We start from the raw sequence: 18,950 nt of genomic DNA, 5'->3' as shown, positions 1-18,950 counted from the left end.
TTTTTCTCCCAGGTCAGACAGACCTGGAGCACGGTGTGCTTGGGGAGAGGAGTGTTTTTCCAGTCTGGAGAGCACAGGGGGAGCATTATCACCTTTCTGAAGTGCTTTCAGCTCTTTGAACAGTACTGACACAGGGCCTGTTCAAAAGGAAGGGCAGGAGAAGCTTCACACAAACACCTGCAATTATTCCCTGCCCAGAATGGCTCCGATAGAACTTCCAGAGGCCACAGTGTTCAGCAAATCGGGGATTAATTCAGCAAGGAAATAGTTCTTAAATATTTTAAAGGCCATTTTCTGCCTGTGGGGGGGGTGCCCCTCTTTGGTGTCCTAAGCTAAAGTTATTAAACCATCAGAGGCTCGTTGATGAGGCCTTTGTTGGGTGTCTGGAGGCACCTGAATGAAGAAAACCTTAAAAGGGCCTGAAGCTGAAGGAGGGAAGGTTTAGATTAGACATTAAGAAATTATTTACTGTAAGGGTGGTGAGGACCTGGCACAGGTTGCCCAGAGCAGCTGTGGCTGCCCCAGCCCTGGGAGTGTCCAAGGCCAGGTTGGACAGGGCTTGGAGCCACCTGGGCTGGTGGAAGGTGTCCCTGCCCATGGCAGGGGGTGGCACTAAATGATATTTAAGGTCCCTTCCAACCCAAACCATTCCATGTTTCTATGGTATTAGTCAGGTTTCTTTACACTTCTCATTCTGGGCCAATGGGACACACAAAGATAATGAGTTCCAAGGCAAACCTGGAAGGCCACAAGCCAACAATAAAGGTTAGTCAAGCCTAACCAGGAGAGGTTTATTTGCTTCAGTCCCTGAACAGAAACTTCTCCCTTGGTATTGTCAAAACATTGACTCAGGCTGTGCAGGCTGGAAGGTTATACCCCATGGAGGGAGGGGAAAAATTAAACTCCTTGATCCTCCCTTTCTGTGGTGTGGGCAAAAATGCATCAACAGAGTGATGAAGAGCATCAGACAAGGATCTGAAATCCATCTTGTTTCCCCTGCCATGGCCCAGTGGAAGGTCCCAACTGGAGGGCTCTGCAGTCCCTCTGTGGGAGTGTCCTGGTTTCACCAGGGAGCACTTGCAAGGCCTGGAGTCTCCTCTGGGTTTACTATTAAACTTAAAAGATGAGCATTAAAAGGGAAATTCTCACTCTCACTAATACCCCTTCATGGCACTGTGCAAACAAGGCTTTAGTGGAAACAGCAAACAGAGAAATCACCCACAAATGGAGAGTTAGGGAGTATTAACTGCTGGGGTACCTCCAGCTTCAGGAGTGTTTCGTGTGAATATTCTGCATTATTCTGGTTAAATCCTGCCAGATTTAACAACCCAACAGCTGCTGCAGTGTCGGGGGGGTGAAGCTGCCTGAGTGCAGCTCCTCTGCCTCATGCCTGTGTCAGGGACCAGCTTCCCTCCAAACCTTTGTGGGAGGGCTTGGATTAAGTTTCTGGTTAAGATTGGCTGTGACAACACATCTCTGGGCACTGTGATAATTAATGCAGATGGCTTTGAAAAGCTTCAGCTGAAGGATGTTGTGGGTTTGTTTTAGTGAAGTTGTCTTAAAAAATAAATAAAAATGCAGTTGTGCAGCGTGAGAAAATCCTGAGGATTTCTGAGTTATGCTGCTAAGCTTTGAAATGCTTTTGAAATAGGTTTTTAAAGCACATCTGTTAACACACGGTTTCTTTGACCTGGTGATGGAGGTCTCCATCTCTGAGCTGGCAGGGAAGTCAGAATTCCTGCTGGTCTCCTCTCAAAGCATCATGGAATGGTTTGGGTTGGAAGGGAGCTCTGCAGATCCCCCAGTGCAACCCCTGCCCAGGCAGGGTCACCTGGAGCTGGGGACACAGGGATGTGTCTCCAGAGAGGGAGACTCTCCCTTGTCTCCTTTCCCTGCTACCTCCAACTTTGGGCCAAGCTCTAAAGATCAGGAGGGTTTTTTCCAGCCTTCCAAGACACTTGAGTTGCATTTCCCAGCTGTTGTGGAGCTGTAGCTGCCCCTGGTTCCCCTCCAGAGCCTGCCCTGCTCAGAGCCATTGGGACAGCTGGAATTGTGCTCGTGGGGGTTTGTGAGGGACTGAGATCTCTGGATAGGGGGGGATTTGGTTCCTTTCTCCTCTATTTAGGCAATGACAAACTGGTGGCAGTAGGAGCCCTCCCTCCTCTGCAGCCCTGGAGTGAAGGATGTCATCACTCCAAAATGCTTGGATGCAGTTTGGGGCATCCCTGGCTGCTGTGGGAATGGGGATGTTTTGGATGCTGCTCTCTGCCCTCTCCCTGCCCCCAGCAGACCTGGCTTTAGCCCGGGTGTCCCTTTGCTCCCAGAGCTTAGGCTGGGCTGCCTCCCTCCTGCTCCCTGTGGATTATGTGCCCCAGCTCAGGAGCTGCTCAAGGTTGTGCCATTTTTAGTGCTGAGCAGTGGCAGTGCTTTCCTACAGCCTGGATCTCCCAGGAAAGGGGGGAGGGATGAGCATTCCGGCTTTGACTTGGAAAAATTTGGGGTTTTTTTAAGGAAACTGAACAGCAGGAGCTGTTTGTCTGCCTGCCCTTGGAATGTTAATGGCAAAAAGCCTCCAGCCAACCCCAGCAGACAGAACTCCCGGGGGTTGGGAGCGCTGGCAGAGCTGTGCCTCTGCTCCTGGGATGGCTCTGGAAACGAGATGTCCCAACAGCTGCTTTTGTTTTTCCTCCCTCTTGCAGACCATGGACAGAGAGTTCAGAAAGTGGATGAAGTGGTATGGGAAAAAACATGCAGAATACACAGTGAGTAAAATCCTGGGGCTCCTGCTGGTGTCCAGCTTGGAAAGTCCTCTCCACCCTTCCCCAGCCACCAGCAGTGTGACCACAGCTGCTTCCTGGCTGTTCCCTTCACCCTGGTTTTTCCAAGCCATCCTCCAAAACCTCTCTCTTTGTCTTGCTTGATGTGTAGTATGGTGTTATTGGAACCACTTCCAGGTCTTTCCACTCTTGGAAGATTTATTCTCCTAAAATGTCATTTTAACTGTGTCTTCCGTTCATACTACGCCTTCTTTCCCTTTTTTCTCCCCCTCTCTCCATGGATCAGGGGTTTTGCTGGAGAGACTGTTGGAAGTGGCAGCTCCTCCTTGGGATTCTGGAATCTCCTAGTAGAACAAAAGCTGGAGCTTTGGTTCCAGGCAGGGGAAGGTGTGGAAGCCTGGGATGGGGTTGGAGGGGGTGGGGTGGCAGGGACGGAACTTCTGGCTGGAGGTTGGAGCAGGAGGCTCCAAGAGCAGTGGGAGGCTGTGGGCTCAGGAAGGGTGCTGGGGTGGTTAATTCTGACTTGGAAAGGATTGGAATTGGGTGCCCTGAGGCTGTAGCTGGATCTGGAGCAGTAAATGGGTCATTCCAGGGCATCTCCCTCCCTGGGGATAGGGACAGGTGTTGGAATTGCTTTCCCTTTTTCTCCATGTTGCTTCATCTTTGTAGATGTTTTGCCCTCTGGAATGACAGTGTGAAACCCATGCACTGTCCTGTGCCATTCCTTTCCTTTTCCCTTTTTCCTCCTTAATTTTCATTAAGAAAACCTGTTCCCTGGTCAATCACTTCCCATGAAATACATGGAAAGTGAAATACCTGTTCAACAGGAACCCAGTGAGTATTTTGAAAATACATCTATTTGTGCTTCTCCTCCCGCTCTCCAATGGTCAGGAAAGAGGCTGGATGGATCAGGGATGCTCCCTAATTTCCCAGCCCAGCTGGGTCACTGTCCTGCTCAGAGGTCACTGCTGGCCCTGTGTCCTGTGTCAAGGTTGAAGTTTGGGAGCTGCTCCTTCCCTTCCCTTTTGTACCGAGCCATTCTTTCCATGTTCTTGGAATGGTGTGAACCACATGGCTGGAGCATTCCAGCAGGGTGGGATCAAATGCCAGGTTGATTTCCCACTTTTCCCAGCCTTTTTTCCCCGGTTTTTTGGCTGCTGGGATCCTTCAGAGGGCTCATCTTGTAGGAAAAGCTGTTCCAGCTCTGCCTTTGGGAAACAGGCCGGAAAGGTGCTGGTCCCACCTGCCTCTGAGCACTCTCTCCCTGGAATTCCTGTGCTGGATGGAATGATTCCCTCCTGAAGGCTGCTGGGGGACTGGTTTGCAGCAGGCTGGATATCCCTGCTCACTCCTTCCTGCTGTGGGAGCACTGGGAATGCTTCCCTGCTCCTCCAGTGGCCATATGGCATTTTTCCATTGTGTCACCCAGCTGGCACGACATGAAAGGAGCTGGTCCTGAGGATCCTCTGCCTCTGAGCTGGGGAATGTGAAGAATAGGAGAGGAGCTTGGATAAAATATTGGAAGCATATTGCTTGCCCTAGGCAGCACTTCCAGCCTGAGCATTCCCAGGGCCAGGGTCTGGTGCTGCATTGGAACAAAGCTGCTTATTTTTGCCAGGTTCTTTGGCTTTTCTAACTCTGCTTTCTGCAGTGTTTGGAGTAAAAACTTCCTCTGAATGTGCAGTCTGGGTTTTTTTTGGAAGAGTTAAAACACTTGCAGCACTTTGTCTTAGGGAAAATGGGTTTTTTGTCACTTGGAGTGATGCTTGAACACAGATTTTGGTCTTTTACATGCAGGCACAGGGCAGATTTTATTTAGTTTTTATTCATCAAACATCCCCATTTATTTTCTTTAGAAGCTCCTCAGCAGCATCTGCTGTAGGTGACTCATTAAAGAGAGCAAACTTGTCTCACAATGCAGCTGGAAAACACAGAATTAAAAGCCTGGCATCTTTGTCTTTCTGGAAAACAACTTTGTCCCTGCAAGATGCTCCCAAAACTGCAAATGTTGGAGGCAAAATAAGCCCAAATTGAAATAGTCTGTCATCAGCAGAGCTCAGCTGGTGAATCCCACTCCAGTGTTCCAGGCAGTCACATGAAAACTCAATATTTTGGGAAGAATCAAGTGGTGGAGGAGGGGAGGGAGCTTGGCAGGAGTTCAGGGGGAAGAATCTCGGATCCCACCTGCAGCTTTGGCTGAACACTGGGGCTGTGGTAAAACAGAACCTGGGGGACACGAGGCAGCAGAAAATCCAGGGGTTGGGCCTGCAGGGCTTGAGATTATTTTAACAGCCCAAAGCCCAGTACAGTTATAATTTCCCAATACAAATGGATTTTTGGTTTCCCCTGCAAAGCTGCTGTGTCACCTCAGCAGTGCTGGGTTTGTTCAGCTCAGCAGTTCCTTCTTCCTTGGGCAATGATTTTCCCTGTGGTTCTTCACCATCTCCAGCCTCACCACATGGCAGGAGCTTCCTGAGGAATATTTTATGGCCTTTTTGCCTTTTGCAATAATCCAAGGGGCTGCCAGAACCTCACTATATTTTTGTAACCTGCCCCAAATCCAACCAACAGGGTTTTTTTTTCAGACTACCATTAAAAGAAAATTGACAGGAATGTAAACAAATAAAAAACACCCCCCAAAAGCTTTCCAAACCAATAAACTCGTGTTTGGAAAGGCTTGAACAGAAGGACAATGAGCTGTTGCTCATTAAATTGCTCTGCAAGCCTTCAAATTCACTTCCTGGGTTGTTCTTGTTACTGCTGGAAGTTCTGGAATTCTGGAGAGCAAAGTCCAGTGACAACATTTAAAATAAATCCTGATTGTCCACCTGTATTTCCATCCTATTTTGTCAACAATCACAGAAAAAGCTCTCTCTGGAGCGATGTTTCCATATAAAACCGGCAGCCTCTGGGGCATGGAGGTGTCTCAGGGAAGCAGGACAGGGCTGTGTGGTCACTGCAGGTGATAATTCACATTAAATTCCTCCAGTAGCTGGAGGCAAAGTGTCCTGAGGGGTGTTGGGTGCCCAGGGCTGCTGCAGAGCTCCAGCTGGGTCAGCCCTGAAGCTGGAGAGGGGGGAGATCCATTTGGGGCAGGAGAGGAGTGGGAGGGAGGTTGCTTGTCATACTCTGCTTGGAATTCTCCTGCTCTCCAGCTGCTGGGAGTCTCATAATCCTATAAAATGAGTATTTACATGCCTGTGGTTCTGGGTGTCTCATTCCTGGTTGTGGATGTCCAATTCCTGCTCAGTTAGGGGAAATCCCAGTCTTTGCTGGTCTCCTGCATTCAGAGGGAATCCTCCTTCTGTAGAGCTTTACATCATCATCATCTCCTTCAGCCTTTTGGATGAGAATGTCCCACTTCTGACACATCTCACTGTGCTCCAGCTCCTTTGATCTTCTCATTCCCTTCCCCTGGAGCTGAGAAGTTTCCAGGATTAGCTCCTTCCCCTGTCTTTGCAAGAAAACTTGTCTGCAGGAAGCAGGAGACTCTGGGAAGGTCGTTAGGCCTGGCTAATTAGAGAGCCTTTCTTGGGGAATTCTGCACATGTGCAGCCCCCAAATTAAAACCTGCTATCACAATTAACAGGCAGATGGGTTTTCATGGTTCCTGACTCTAAATATCCTCCTGTGGCCTCAAACTCAGAGCCATCTCAGGTATCTGGGGCAGGAGGCTGAGGCTGCTGTGTGGTACAAAGTGCTTCTTCTCTGCCTGGGGTCCCCTTGGAGGACGTTTTTGGGGTGTCCTCAGTGCCTACAACCCGTTGTCCCCTTGTGTGGGGAAGGTTTTCTCCCTCAGAGCACTTTGGGCTCTGCTGAAGGCAAGGATTTGGTTTGTGTTTGTTTACTCAGGGTTGTTATAACAGAATTCCTGCCCTGCTCCATAAAAGCCCTGTTTTAGCAGCAGACGACAATAATCTTCAAAGCAAGGGCAGGAAACACAGCTCAGCTTTGCCAAGCTGAGGGATTTTGGGTGGGTGGGGAGACCAGGGAGCTGCTGAGGGCTGGAGGTGCTCTGTGGTTCAGGCCCGTGGATTAGAGGGGAATCTTCACAGATCACAGGATATGCTGAGCTGGAAGGACCCACAAGGATCAACATGTCCCATTTAGTGCCTAAATCAGTGTAAACCTGGCTTTGTGAACCTCCAGGCTTATCTCAGGCTGAGTTTGGGGTGTCTCCCTGGCTGTTTTTCCTGGAAATCGGAGAAAAGCAGTGATTAGTGTAGGACTTTCAGTGCCTCTTGCTGCCCAGGGAGCAGACTGGCATCACCTGGACCTCAAACCTTCATTTGCCCCAGGCCCTGCAGCTCGGGGAGGGCCAGAGCAGCTGCTCACTGCAGGTGTTCCTGAAGGCCCTGTTTCAGTGGGGTTTGAAAAGCCCTCCAAACGTCCCCCGGGGCTCTGAAATGGTGCCATGTTTGGGAGGTTTGGCTCGATGCCTCCAGTTATTTTTGAAGAGAACAGGAACCTAAAAATAACCCTGTGTACTTTTCCAGGCAGAACTGGCTGGTTTTTGGGAGCCAAGTGTTTGCACGGAGGCGGCTGCAATGAGCCATCCTGTGAATTTATGGCTCTGTGGAGCTGCTCAGGCACAGGGGGAGACTCCCAATCCAGCCCTGGGTGACATCCCAGCCCTCCTCCAGGCCTGACCTGCCCAAATTCCTGCTCTGCACACACCCACTGCTCTGTACCTCTGGCTGCTTCTGACCTGCTGCTTCCCATCGAGTTCCAGATGCTGTTGGGTGTATTCCTGGCTGAAAAAAACTTGAGTAAAAACCTGGTTTGCCTTCTAAATTTAGCAGCAGTGCAGCTCTGGGCGAGATTTTGCTGAGCTAATTATCCTGTTAGAGAAAGCATCTCCTGCATTGTCTAATCAGATGAAAATATCTGTGTTACAGATGGTCCCTTCCATTCATTATTCACTAAGGAGATTAAGTTTCCAAGAGAGAGGGAGGAGCAGGATTGGGGTGGGGACACTGGAGGAGATTGAGAGACTGGGATGGAGGTGTCCCCTTCTCCCTGGATGACCATCATGCTGCATCCTGGGGTTGATCCAACTGCATTTTCCTCACCAGTTCTTGTTCCACTCTCAGAATCCCTGTAAACCCCTGAGCTGTCTAGGACTTTGGGGGAATTCTGTTGGATTCCCTGTGTCAGTTGGTGGGGAAGGAGCTGCTTTCCTCCTTGGAGGGAGTCCTTTATTGGTCACTGCCCCAGTGGTCAGGGATCTCTGTCCTGTCTCTGAGGGGAGCAGCCCCTGCTCCAGGAATCCCTGCCTTGCTTCCAGAGGGGAAAAGGAAGAAAAATAACCCATTTTCTTCCAGCCCCAGTTGACCATCTGGTTATTTCTGTGCTCCTGTGTTTTTCCTGCTGAGATTTTCCCCTAAGCCTGAGCTGGGGAAGCAGAGCCACAAAAATAGATGTGTCTGAGCAGGGCTGGGGTTCATTTGAATTGTTAAATGGCTCTGGCTTGCAAATGTTCATCCTCCACGGGTGATATCAAGTTAAACAGGGAGATTTGGGTTATAAATGCTCCTCTGACCACCCAGGCAGGACAAACACACTGGGAAACTGGATCCAAGGAAAGCCCAACAGCCACTTAGGTTGGATTTCAAGACCTTTATATGAAGCTCAGCATTTCAGGATCGTTTCATGTTATGCTGGTTCTTTGTTCCCTTTCAAACTGTGGCTTCAGGATTGGCCTTCCTGGCTTTTCAGATGTTTTTCTTTCCCCTGTTAGTGTTTGAAAACCCTGTGGAGACCTTAGAAACTGGTGGTGTGGAGGATGCCAGGGAGAAGCTGACTTGCAAAAAGTGTTGTAAAATAAATGCAGTTGCCTGTCATGTGGGTTTTCTTCGACTGTGTCTTGGTTACTCAACCATGGAACTGTTTACTACAAGACTTGGAGACAAAATGATCTCTTAAAATTCATCTAGAGATGGGCTCCATTCACATACAGAACTCCAGAAAAAATGCTTCCATATATGAGGTGAAAAGAACTCATCTTAGAACTGCTGTTGCCTTGAGTTTCTGGTTTAGGTTCTGCCCAGACCCAGCAGGGTGTTGGGGGGTTGGATCTCAGAGTTCAGCCTCCACCATATCCTTTGTTTTTACTGGAGCAGGGATGTCAGAGGTGCATCCCCTCCCAGCAGGGGGGAGAACACAGGCCTTAATTCTAGTTTTAATCTCATTTCAGCCCAGCTGCTTGGTGGAACAGGTTCTTCTGACTCACTTGTGTTGCTCTGACCTGCCGTTCTCGGTGGGTTTAGTCTCTTAACGCTTGAAGCTCTTGCCAAAGGTCCTGATCTCTTCCCCCAAACCCCTCAGTATTCACTTTTCTCAGCCCTCTTGTGTACATTTGGACTTCTTTTCTTTGTGTTTTTTATCCTTCCTCGTGGGAGCAGCCCCGCTGCTCTTGGCACCTGTGTCTTTGTCCTTCGTGGTGGCACAGCCAGGTCTTGGCTCTGAGCACTTCCCTGGGACAGTGCCCAGCTCAGCCAGGGAGGGATGGGAGCTGTCCCAGTGTCTGCACTGCAGTGCTGGCACCTCTGAGCTGTCACTCCACTGCAGTCTGTGCAGAAAAAGGATCCTGAGCAGTCAGTGTGGTAGCTTTGATGTTCTGGGATAAACCATCCCCTCGCCCCTCCAAGGGCTGTCATTGTCATTAATTACAGAGCTGCATCTTGTTTTTCCCTCTCCTCCTCTTATCTTCCTTCCCCAACCCTCCTCCTGCCTGACCTGTGGCACAGCAGAGGGTGGCCCTTGGGTTCCCAAAACACCCCTGGGAAAACATTGCTCTGGGGAGAGCTTTGTGTTCACCTGGGACTGCTGGGGTGCCATCAGGAAGGTGCTGCCGAGTCACTGGGGTCAGGACTGTGTTTCTTTTCAAATAAGACCTTTCTGTTCCTTCACTTCCATCCTGAAGGTGGTGGGAGCAGTTGGGGTTTATATTTAGCCCCACAGGAAATCAGGTGCTTGAGCTCAACAGGAGCCTGGATTTGGGTTCCCAGCAGGACTGTTCCCAGCCTGTGCTCAGCTCCCTGTGCTGGCCCAGCCATGGAGGCATTTGGGGATCAGCTTTGGAATCTCCATGGATCACAGCCCTCCCAGGGCACTAAGGATACCCAGAGACCCTTCCTGGGGTATCCCTAGGTGGGAGCAGGGAGGGAGGCACCTCTGGATCTGAGGAATGAGCAGAGCCAGCCCTGCCTGGTTCATCCCCTCTGTGCTCCCCAAAAACTTCCTCTGGCCTTGGCTGTTGTGGGATCAGGGAGCTGGCACAGCACGTTTGTCCCTCTCCAAAGGAAAAGGGCACAACATTAACTCCCCTGTGTGTGTGTTTTTGTGTTCTTTGTCTGTTTTTAAGCTGGAAAGAGGTGACTTCCTCTCAGAAGAGTGGAGGGAGAGAATTGCAAACACAAGGTACAGTACAGCCATTGAGTGCTGCTTTATGAACTGGAGACTTGGGAGTTTGTATAATGGAAATTGGGAGCCTGGCCAGCTTTTTATATAGAATTTCCATAGCAAATACCAGAAGTTGATCTGCCAGCTCCTATATTGGCCTCTTTAGATCCTGTTTTCTGACTGGAAGAATGGCTTTAAATGCATGTCCCATGGTATTACATCCAAGGGTGTATCCAAGATAAATCCTGGTTGTACAGACAAGCAGAAACCTCCATTTGTTTTGCATATCCCTGTAGTTCCTGTCAGAGATTCTGGCAATACACTAATTATCTTGGCTATGGGGGCTCACTTTCCCTTTAATAAAAAGCAAAAGACCCAAGTGAGTCTGTTCCAACGTAAATTGAAAATTCATTTCAGCTAATTGTCTTGAAGACTTATTTATGTGGAGAACTGTGCAGAGGGTCAGGCTCCTTTTTCTGAGGGAGCAAAAAGAGGGAGTAAATTTGTTAAAAACCATCAAAGTCATCTGTATTTTTAAAGCTTTGCATTCTTTCAGCCTTATGGGCAGAAAAAAGAAACCCTCTTTATTTTTATATGACCTTCTGGGCCACCCTGTTATGTGGGGGAATGAAGGCAGTTGTCAGAGAGGGCTCTGAAAGCCTTCAGTTGTGGCAATTCCTGGATTGCTCCCAAGGGAATGGTTTAGGAGCAGGCCATGGAGGAGGCTGCTGATTTCTGCTTTATTCTGGACCTCAGTTCCTTCTGGAGGTACCTTTTCATTTGGGGACAGACTTGTCCCAGCCTTGCACTCCCTGGGGTTTGGCTTTGCTGCTTCTGGTTCCAAGGGCACCCTCCTCTGCTGCTGGGCCACTTCCTTCAACTCAGTGAACCTTTTTGGACAGTTTTTGGCTGCAGGAGCTCTGAGTGCACAGGGAAGTGCTGGGAGGTGTTTATTTTGGGTGTCTCAGTGCTCTGCACAGACACCTCACCCTGGTGCAGAATCCCAGGATGGGTTGGGTTGGAAGGACCTTAAAGCCCATCTCATTCCAGGGACACCTTCCATGGAGCAGGGTGTGCTCCAGCCTGGCCTGGGACATGTGCAGGGCTGGGGCAGCCCCAGGGAATGATGCTGGGAGCAGGACAAGGCTCCCCATGGCCACGTGGAAGGAGCCCTGCAGGATGTGTATTCCAAGGGCTTGGCAGTTCCTGGGATCAGGGTGCTCTGGGCCCCTGTGCCCTGCACGTGCACACGAGCCCTGGGCAGCAGGAGCTCTGTACAAACACCCATCTGCCAGCTCTGGCTCTCCCCCTTCCTTTCCTGGATGTTTTCTACTCCCATTAATATGTTTGGCTCTTTTGCAGGGCCTCTTTTTTGGCACATGGGGAGGAGGAGGAGGAAGAAACCCCTGCTAGCTTTCCTTGCCAGGCAGGGTTTCCCAAATTTCCAAGTGCAAGGCGTAGCAAGAAGAGCTTTTTTTCCCCCTTAGTGTATAAACATTTTTTTCATTGGTGGTTTTTCACAGCTTTGGCTGCTGCTCTTAAACTCGGTGTCCTTGCTGAACACATTTCATGTGTGGAGGCTCTGGCAGGGGGGTTTTCCAGCAGACCTCTCACAAAGGAACCAGCTCTCCATGTGGGAACAATGTGCCAGAATGGCTCTTTGTAGAACCCTGGAATCTCCTGAGCTGGAAGGGACCCACAAGGTCCATCCAGTCCAACTCCTGGCCCTGCCCAGACACCCCAACAATCCCACCCTGTCCCTCAGAGCATTGTCCAAATGCTCCTGGAGCTCTGGCAGCCTTGGGGGTATTTGTTTTTCAATCTGGGGCATGTTCTGTTTATCTCCCAAACACTTTTACCCTTTGTGGGGTTCTACCTCTGGGCAGGTTTCTGTGTTTCCACATGACTTTGTTCCAGGAGCAAAACCCCCTCCTTGGATGTTCTAACCTGGACAGAAAGAACTGACTCCTCCCTTGTGGGTGGGGGTGAAGTGCTGGGTTTAGGGCAGGACAAATGTGCTCAGGTGTCACTGTCTTATGGCATTACAGGGAATTTACAGCTGGAAGAGCAACAGGTTGTGGACTCCCCATCCCTGGAAGTGTCCAAGGCCAGGTTGGAGCAACCTGGTCTAGTGGAAGGTGTCCCTGCCCATGGCAGAGAGGAGAACTCATGAGCTTTAAGGTCCTTCCCAACCCAACCCATTCCATGAATCTAAACCATATTTTGCTATTTTACTGTGATATTTGAAATGCAGGGGAAGAAGCACCAGGGTGAAATGGGGCCTGTTTGCTGAGCGTTGCTCTCCACGTGTGGTGGGAGTTGCTGTGTTGGTGTTGGATCTCACCCCAGCAGAGGGTGAAAACCTTCCTTGTCACATTGTTTTTATGTCAAAACTCCCAGGAGCTGCCAGAGCAGGACCCTTCTGAATGTTTTTAGATGTAACTGCCTGGGCTGAAGGTAAAGCTGAGGGCCTGGTTGGGTCCCTGAGCCAGAGGAAGGTGTTGGTTGGGTGGCAGCAGCCCTGGAGCTGGGGACAAGCAGTTTGTCACTGTCCCTGTGCCGTGGCTGGGGGGGTTGTGGTGTGTCCTTGGCTCCCTGTTCATCAGCCTGACCTTTCCCTTGCAGTGTTATTTTTGTGAATAACTTTGCCTTTGGCCCTGAGGTGGATCACCAGCTGAAGGAGCGCTTTGCAAACATGAAGGAAGGTAAATCCTGCTGGAAGTGTTTCTCTCTTGGGTTCCTGGTCCCTGTGGGAGCTGGGGTGGGAGGGGGGCTGTCAGAGCTGGGCTGGGGATTTGTTCTGTGCCTTGGGGCCAAGTGGCTGCACCACAGGGGTTATTTCCTGGGCTTTCTGCTTCCCACCTTAACACCTCCTCACACCTACCTGGCTCCTTGGAGGAGGGAGACTGTGGAGCAGAGTTGGGCTGGGAGGAGCTGCTGCTCCTTCCTTATCTCCCATGGGAACCTACAAACCATGGAACAGCCAAGGGCAAACCTCCTGGATCCCTGGAAGTGTCCCAGACCAGGGGTGACAGGGCTTGGAGCAACCTGGGCTGGTGGAAGGTGTCCCTGCCCATGGCAGGGGGTGGCACTGGATGAGCTTCCAAGCCAACCCATTGCATGGTTCCTGGCTGCAGAGGCTCTGGATAGCCAGTTTCTATAATTCCATGTGGAATTCACTTACTGGGTTCCCCTATTTGAGGTTGTCACATTTAGTGCTCGGTGTTAACTAATAAATAATGAAATAGGATTACAGACTGATAAAATGTGGGTGTTGCCCAGGGAAGGGAACGGAGCTGGGAAGGGGCTGGAGCAGCAGGAGCAGCTGAGGGAGCTGGGGGGGCTCAGCCTGGAGCAAAGGAGGCTCAGGGGGGACCTTCTGGCTCTGCAACCCCCTGACAGGAGGGGGGAGCTGGGGGGGGTCGGGCTCTGCTGCCAGGGAACAAGGGACAGGAGGAGAGGGAATGGCCCCAAGTTGTGCCAGGGGAGGTTTAGGTTGGAGATTAGGGAATATTTCTCCATGGGAAGGGTTGTAAAGCACTGGCACAGCTGCCCAGGGTGGAGTCACCACCCCTGGGAGTGTTCAAACCACATTTGGATGTGGCCCCTGGGGACAGGGGTTAGTGGTGACCGTGGGGGAGGGTTGACAGCTGGACTTGCTGATCTTAAAGGTCTTTTCCCACCTTAAAAGAGCCACAATTCCGTACAAACATGGCCGTTGTCCCTGGATGTCCTGGTGCTCCTTGGGAAGTTGCAGCCTGGGGGCACCCCCTGACCCCAGCATGGCCCTGCCTTGGCCCAGGGTGGCTTTTTTCTTTGCTCTTAACCACTGGGATAAGTAACAATTTTATTTGGCTGTGGCAGAAATTCCAAAAATAACTATTTCTGAAAAGAAAAATGTGTGGTGTGAACAAAGAATCTGTGGCTTCCCATGGCACAGCTTTGTGCTGAAATAAATAATGGGACTTTTGGGCTCTGTTGCAAACCATAAAACCCCCCAAATTAAGCTGTTTTCTTTAATTTTACTGGTTTGGTTTTTAATTTTTTAAACCTCTTTAATGGTGGCTTAAAAGCAGTGGCAAACTGGGGGCAGTTCAAGCACTTTTTATAATGAATAAACCTTATTTTTCTTTCCAGAACGTGCTCAGGCTCTGCCTTGGGCTGAATGACCCCAAATACCCATGAAATGGAGATTATGGCCTTTAAATAAAAGGGCTTTGGGGGCTTGTGTATAAAAGATCCCAACTTGGAAGGAGATAATTGAAATTTCTTTAGTTTGCCACTGAGAATCCATGTACTCTTTCTTTTCCAAGTGTTTTAAATCTGTCATTTTAAAGTGATCCTTGAGGTGTCACCTCAAAGATTGACTTTCTTGGAGACTGTCAGAATGAGAATTAGCTAATTTATTCTTTTTAATGATATACAGGTGATAGTTTTATAGGGCTGCTCTTTAGGGCTCTGTACCAGGTTATATTTAATAAGTAGTTATTTCTAGAACAAACCATGGAGCTGACTTTGCTTTGCTTTTTTTCCCTTTTCTTTTTCCAGGTGGGAGAATTGTGTCCTCAAAACCTTTTGCACCTCTAAATTTTAGAATTAACAGTCGAAACTTGAGTGGTATGGTTGTCCTTTTTATTGTTCCTTACAGTTGGGGGTAATTCATTATGTGAACATGTCTGGGGTGGGATTTTGTTTCATTATCTGCATGAATTATCTGGGGTTTTGTTGCTCTCAAGAGTTGTGTAAATAAGTAGAAAATGCTGTTGGATTATTAGAGCACAAGTGCCAAAGTGACGTGGATTTAAACCCAGACTACCTAAAAACCACACCCAGCACTGGAACAGACACTTTTTATGGGGTTTGTGCTCCTGGATTTTGGTGTCTGGACCATCGAGGTGTCCCTGGCTGGGCAACTTTACAGGTGAAGAGAAACGAGGTGTTCAAGGGTGGATTCATTTCTTTGGCCACAAAGAGCTGCAGGGACTCCCAGGTTACACTGTGGCTGATTGAATCTGGCCAGGTGAACCCCACCAGTCATGATTCCTAAGGCTTGGAAGTTAAGGAGCCAGGCTGGGAGAGCTGGGGGGGTTCACCTGGAGAAGGCTCCAGGGAGAGCTGAGAGCCCCTTGCAGGGCCTAAAGGGGCTCCAGGAGAGCTGGAGAGGGACTGGGGACAAGGGATGGAGGGACAGGACAAGGGGAATGGCTTCCCAGTGCCAGAGGGCAGGGTGAGATGAGATATTGGGAAGGAATTGTTGGCTGTGAGAGTGGGGAGGATCTGGGGTGGAATTCCCAGAGCAGCTGTGGCTGTCTCTGGATCCCTGGGAGTGTCCAAGGCCAGGTTGGAGGGGGCTTGGAGCAACCTGGGCTACTGGAAGGTGTCCCTGCCCATGGCAGGAGGTGGCACTGGATGATCTTTAAGGTCCTCTCAACCCAAACCATCCCAGGATTCCCTCAAATGGTCACCTTTGAGCTCCCTGTGTGCTGTACACTGAGCACACAACCCTCTCCCTGCACACCCAGGCCCTGGGGCTTCTTTATTGCCAACAAAGTTTTGTGTTTTTCTTCTCCTCTGAACACCCCAGGCTTGAGATTTGCCAGTGTTGTCCTTTGCAGGGGCATGAACTGCAGTTTTTGAGGTGTTAGTGCCTCTTGTTGCTGGTTTTGCTTCTGAGCTGTTTTAAACTTCCATTGTTGGAATTGGGGTTGTGCTTTGCAGGGCCAGGAGTTGGACTCAGTGATCCTCGTGGGTCCCTTCCAGCTCAGCATATTCTATGTTCTGTGAAATTTCTCAAGGAAAAGAAGGATCCAAGCTGGGCTTTACACATATTTACTGTGTCCAGTGCAAAACATCCCCTAAATTGAAACCCCCCTAACTCCCCTCTCTGTGCAAACGTGGTGAGGAACTCACTGAGTTCCAGATCTCAAGCTGTGTTTGGTTTTGGCCTGACACTCCCCAACTGCTTTTCAAGAATAGGGATTTATGGACTGTCATGAAGTAAACTGTGCCCTTGGGAGTTATTTTTACTAGGCTGGAATTGTTGTGGATGTCCCACTCATCACACACCCAAACCTACCCTTGGAAACTCTTCTCTGGGGCATCTCTTGGGTTTGGACCTTATTAACCATTGGGTCCTGGCTTTGCCAGTCCTTTGGTACATGGACTTGAAAATAAAAGGGAAAAAAGGTGGAATGGTCCTGCTGGCACTGCTCAAAGCTCTGGAAAGCTGGAATCCTGCTGTCAGTTTGCCCGTGAGACAAAGAGCCCGAGCAAAGCTCAGTCCCTCCTGCACAGCCCAGCAGAGCTTGGGGAAATGCAGGAAGGCACCTGGGGAGGTTTCAGTTAAACCTGCCCACAAAAATCCATGGTTTTGGCCTCTCCAGCCTTTTCTTTCCTGGCTTCTGCCCAGTTCCTTATCTCTCTGCTACATTTGGGAGGCTGGGGCCAACACGTGCTGCTCCTTTCACCTCATAAAGCCCTTTGTGACTGTCAGTGGAGCCAGATCTTTATCCCATTCCAGCTTTCACCCCTCTGTGGATTCACTGGGAATGTTTTCTAGAACACTGAAGTTTTAGATATTAATGCCTAAAGGGAATGCTGATGTTAAAATTATATAGAAATAGGTAATTATAGAGGTGGCTCAGCAAAAGGATGGATAACAACTTCCATAAGCAGGAAAATTCCAAGCACTCAGATAAAAGGACTTTGAAAGAAATCACCTTTGTGTGCTGCAAACAGGGAAAATTGTGGGAATAAATTTTAGATCCTAATCCCATTCTGTGTTTGGGAAATACCAGTTTCAAATGAAACTGTGCTGAGCCTGGGGCTCTTTGCAGTGTTAATGGCCTGTCCCAGGTGACCCTTCCAGGGAAATGTCATCAGCCATGGCCAGTGTCCTGCACGTGCAGAGGAGGGAATGTCACTGGTGTCTTGATCTGAAGGATGAACGGTTAAATAATTTACAAAATACACAGGAAAAGAAAAGCTTTAAGAAACACCATTTCCCTCAATACCAGTTTTGTCCTTAGTCCTTCCATCTGGAAGAAGAAATGGAAATGTGGAAAGAAAATGTTTGTGCCTTCAAACAAAAACAAGGATTAAAGTGTGGTTAAAATAGGGCTTGAGGTTGCTGAATCCCAAACCTTGCTTTTGGCCTCTTCTGGGTAATTTCTCTTTAATTAGAAGCATTCCAGAATTTCTCCACTGGCTCAGTGGTTATGGGGATGTTTGAGGCACATCCCATTGCTATTAATTGTGGAGAACAAAACAAATAGAGGCAAGAAAGCAAATACAAACCATGTTTGTGCCCAGTCCAAATATAGGGCCCAGTTTCCAGGGGCTGGGGATGTTCTGGGGCTGGGTCTGTCTGATTCAGTCCTCCTGGGCTGTTCTCTGAGACACACAGTCCTGTCTGCTAAAAGCTTGCACTGGGTTGTAATTGCAGAGATAAAAGGTTGTTTTCTATGTTGTGATGCAGCAAGAGAAGAAGAAATTCCCTCTAAACTCACTGCAGTGCTTTTCTTTAGGATATGACCCCCAGCTTTCCCTTTGGTGTGACCTGGTGGGTTCAGCTGAGCGGAACTGAGGCAGCTTTTCCCTTTGTTCCCACAGATATTGGCACTATAATGAGAGTTGTGGAGCTGTCACCACTGAAAGGATCCGTGTCCTGGACAGGGAAACCAGTCTCCTACTACCTGCATACTATAGACAGAACCATAGTGAGTATGGCCAGCCTGGGCAGCATTCCAGCTCCACTGCCTGGGGCTTGGGAATGGTTTTCCTGTTCCTTTGGGGATTTGCAGACCTGTAACACACCTACAAGGAGTGGTTGTGCTTCTCTTGAGTGTGCAAACCACCCTGCAGGGCTTTGGCTGCTCCACACCCCCCGTGGGTGTGGACAGTGCTCTGGGAATGCAGAGGCACAGATAGAATTCCTTCAGAATCCTGGTCTTGTGCTTGGAGTTCCTCACTGAGTGAAGACTCTGTGTCTCTGGTTCTCCCTGTGCTCTGTGCTGCACACACCATTTCATTTGGTCCTGTTCAACCAGGAAATCTCAGTTTTAGGACCAGCCAAGCTCCACAACAACCCTGATGCATCCACTGGTTTTTTCCCTTTGCTTAAAGAAAACAAAAAAACTCCTGTAAAAATGAAACCTTTTGTGGAGGATTCCTTTATTGCACAGTAATTTTTTTTCAGTGTGATTGTGAGGCTGTTTTCCTCACAGTCTAACAGTGCTTTTGTTAAAGAAGAAGCCAGAGTGGAGATAAATGGTGGAGTACAAGGGTGCAGTGGAAATAACCTGGTTGCCAGTTCCCCTCTGCTGAGGGGAGATATGTGACACAAAGCCTTCAAACAAGGCCAGCCAGGGCTGGGGATGATAAACCCTTGCAGAGGTTGGATTATGTCCCGTTACACAACAGGCTGTGTGGCTGAAAAGAGTGAATGGGAATGGAGCTTATCAGGAGCAAACCAGTCAGAATTCTGCACTTCTGCGTTTGTTTTAAGCTGATATTTTATTCTGATGTGCTCAGCTGTCATGGCTCTGAAAACAACTCTCTTTCTATTTTCAGCTTGAAAACTATTTTTCTAGTCTCAAGAATCCAAAACTCAGGGTAAGTTTCAATCATTTGCTGTAGAAAACTCAAAAAAAAAAGAAATGGAGCAGCCACTGAAGGATTTGGTCACAGATGCACAGAAGTGAGAGGAAATCAGATTTTCTTGATTAGGAAAGGGCAAGGAGCTGATTGAAGTGAAGCATCAGATGCCAT

The 18,950-nt window shown here is 49.2% G+C and overlaps 1 protein-coding gene across 6 annotated transcripts in view; it reads left to right on the top strand.

Annotated features, from left to right (window-relative positions):
- Positions 1-18,950, top strand: part of DOT1L (DOT1 like histone lysine methyltransferase) — a 78,530-nt gene that overhangs the window by 26,368 nt on the left and 33,212 nt on the right. For all 6 annotated transcript variants that reach the window (XM_064637520.1, XM_064637521.1, XM_064637519.1 and 3 more), the window contains exons 7-12: positions 2,700-2,762; positions 10,144-10,199; positions 12,807-12,886; positions 14,730-14,798; positions 17,793-17,899; positions 18,753-18,794. In XM_064637520.1, the coding sequence (XP_064493590.1) occupies positions 2,700-2,762; positions 10,144-10,199; positions 12,807-12,886; positions 14,730-14,798; positions 17,793-17,899; positions 18,753-18,794 (417 nt within the window). The remainder of the gene's footprint in view (positions 1-2,699; positions 2,763-10,143; positions 10,200-12,806; positions 12,887-14,729; positions 14,799-17,792; positions 17,900-18,752; positions 18,795-18,950) is intronic.

The sequence above is a fragment of the Pseudopipra pipra genome, chromosome 27 (genome assembly GCF_036250125.1).
Source record: "Pseudopipra pipra isolate bDixPip1 chromosome 27, bDixPip1.hap1, whole genome shotgun sequence".
NCBI classification, from domain to species: Eukaryota; Metazoa; Chordata; class Aves; order Passeriformes; family Pipridae; genus Pseudopipra; species Pseudopipra pipra.
Note: the sequence above shows the minus strand (reverse complement) of the source record. Positions and strands in the feature narration are given on the sequence as shown.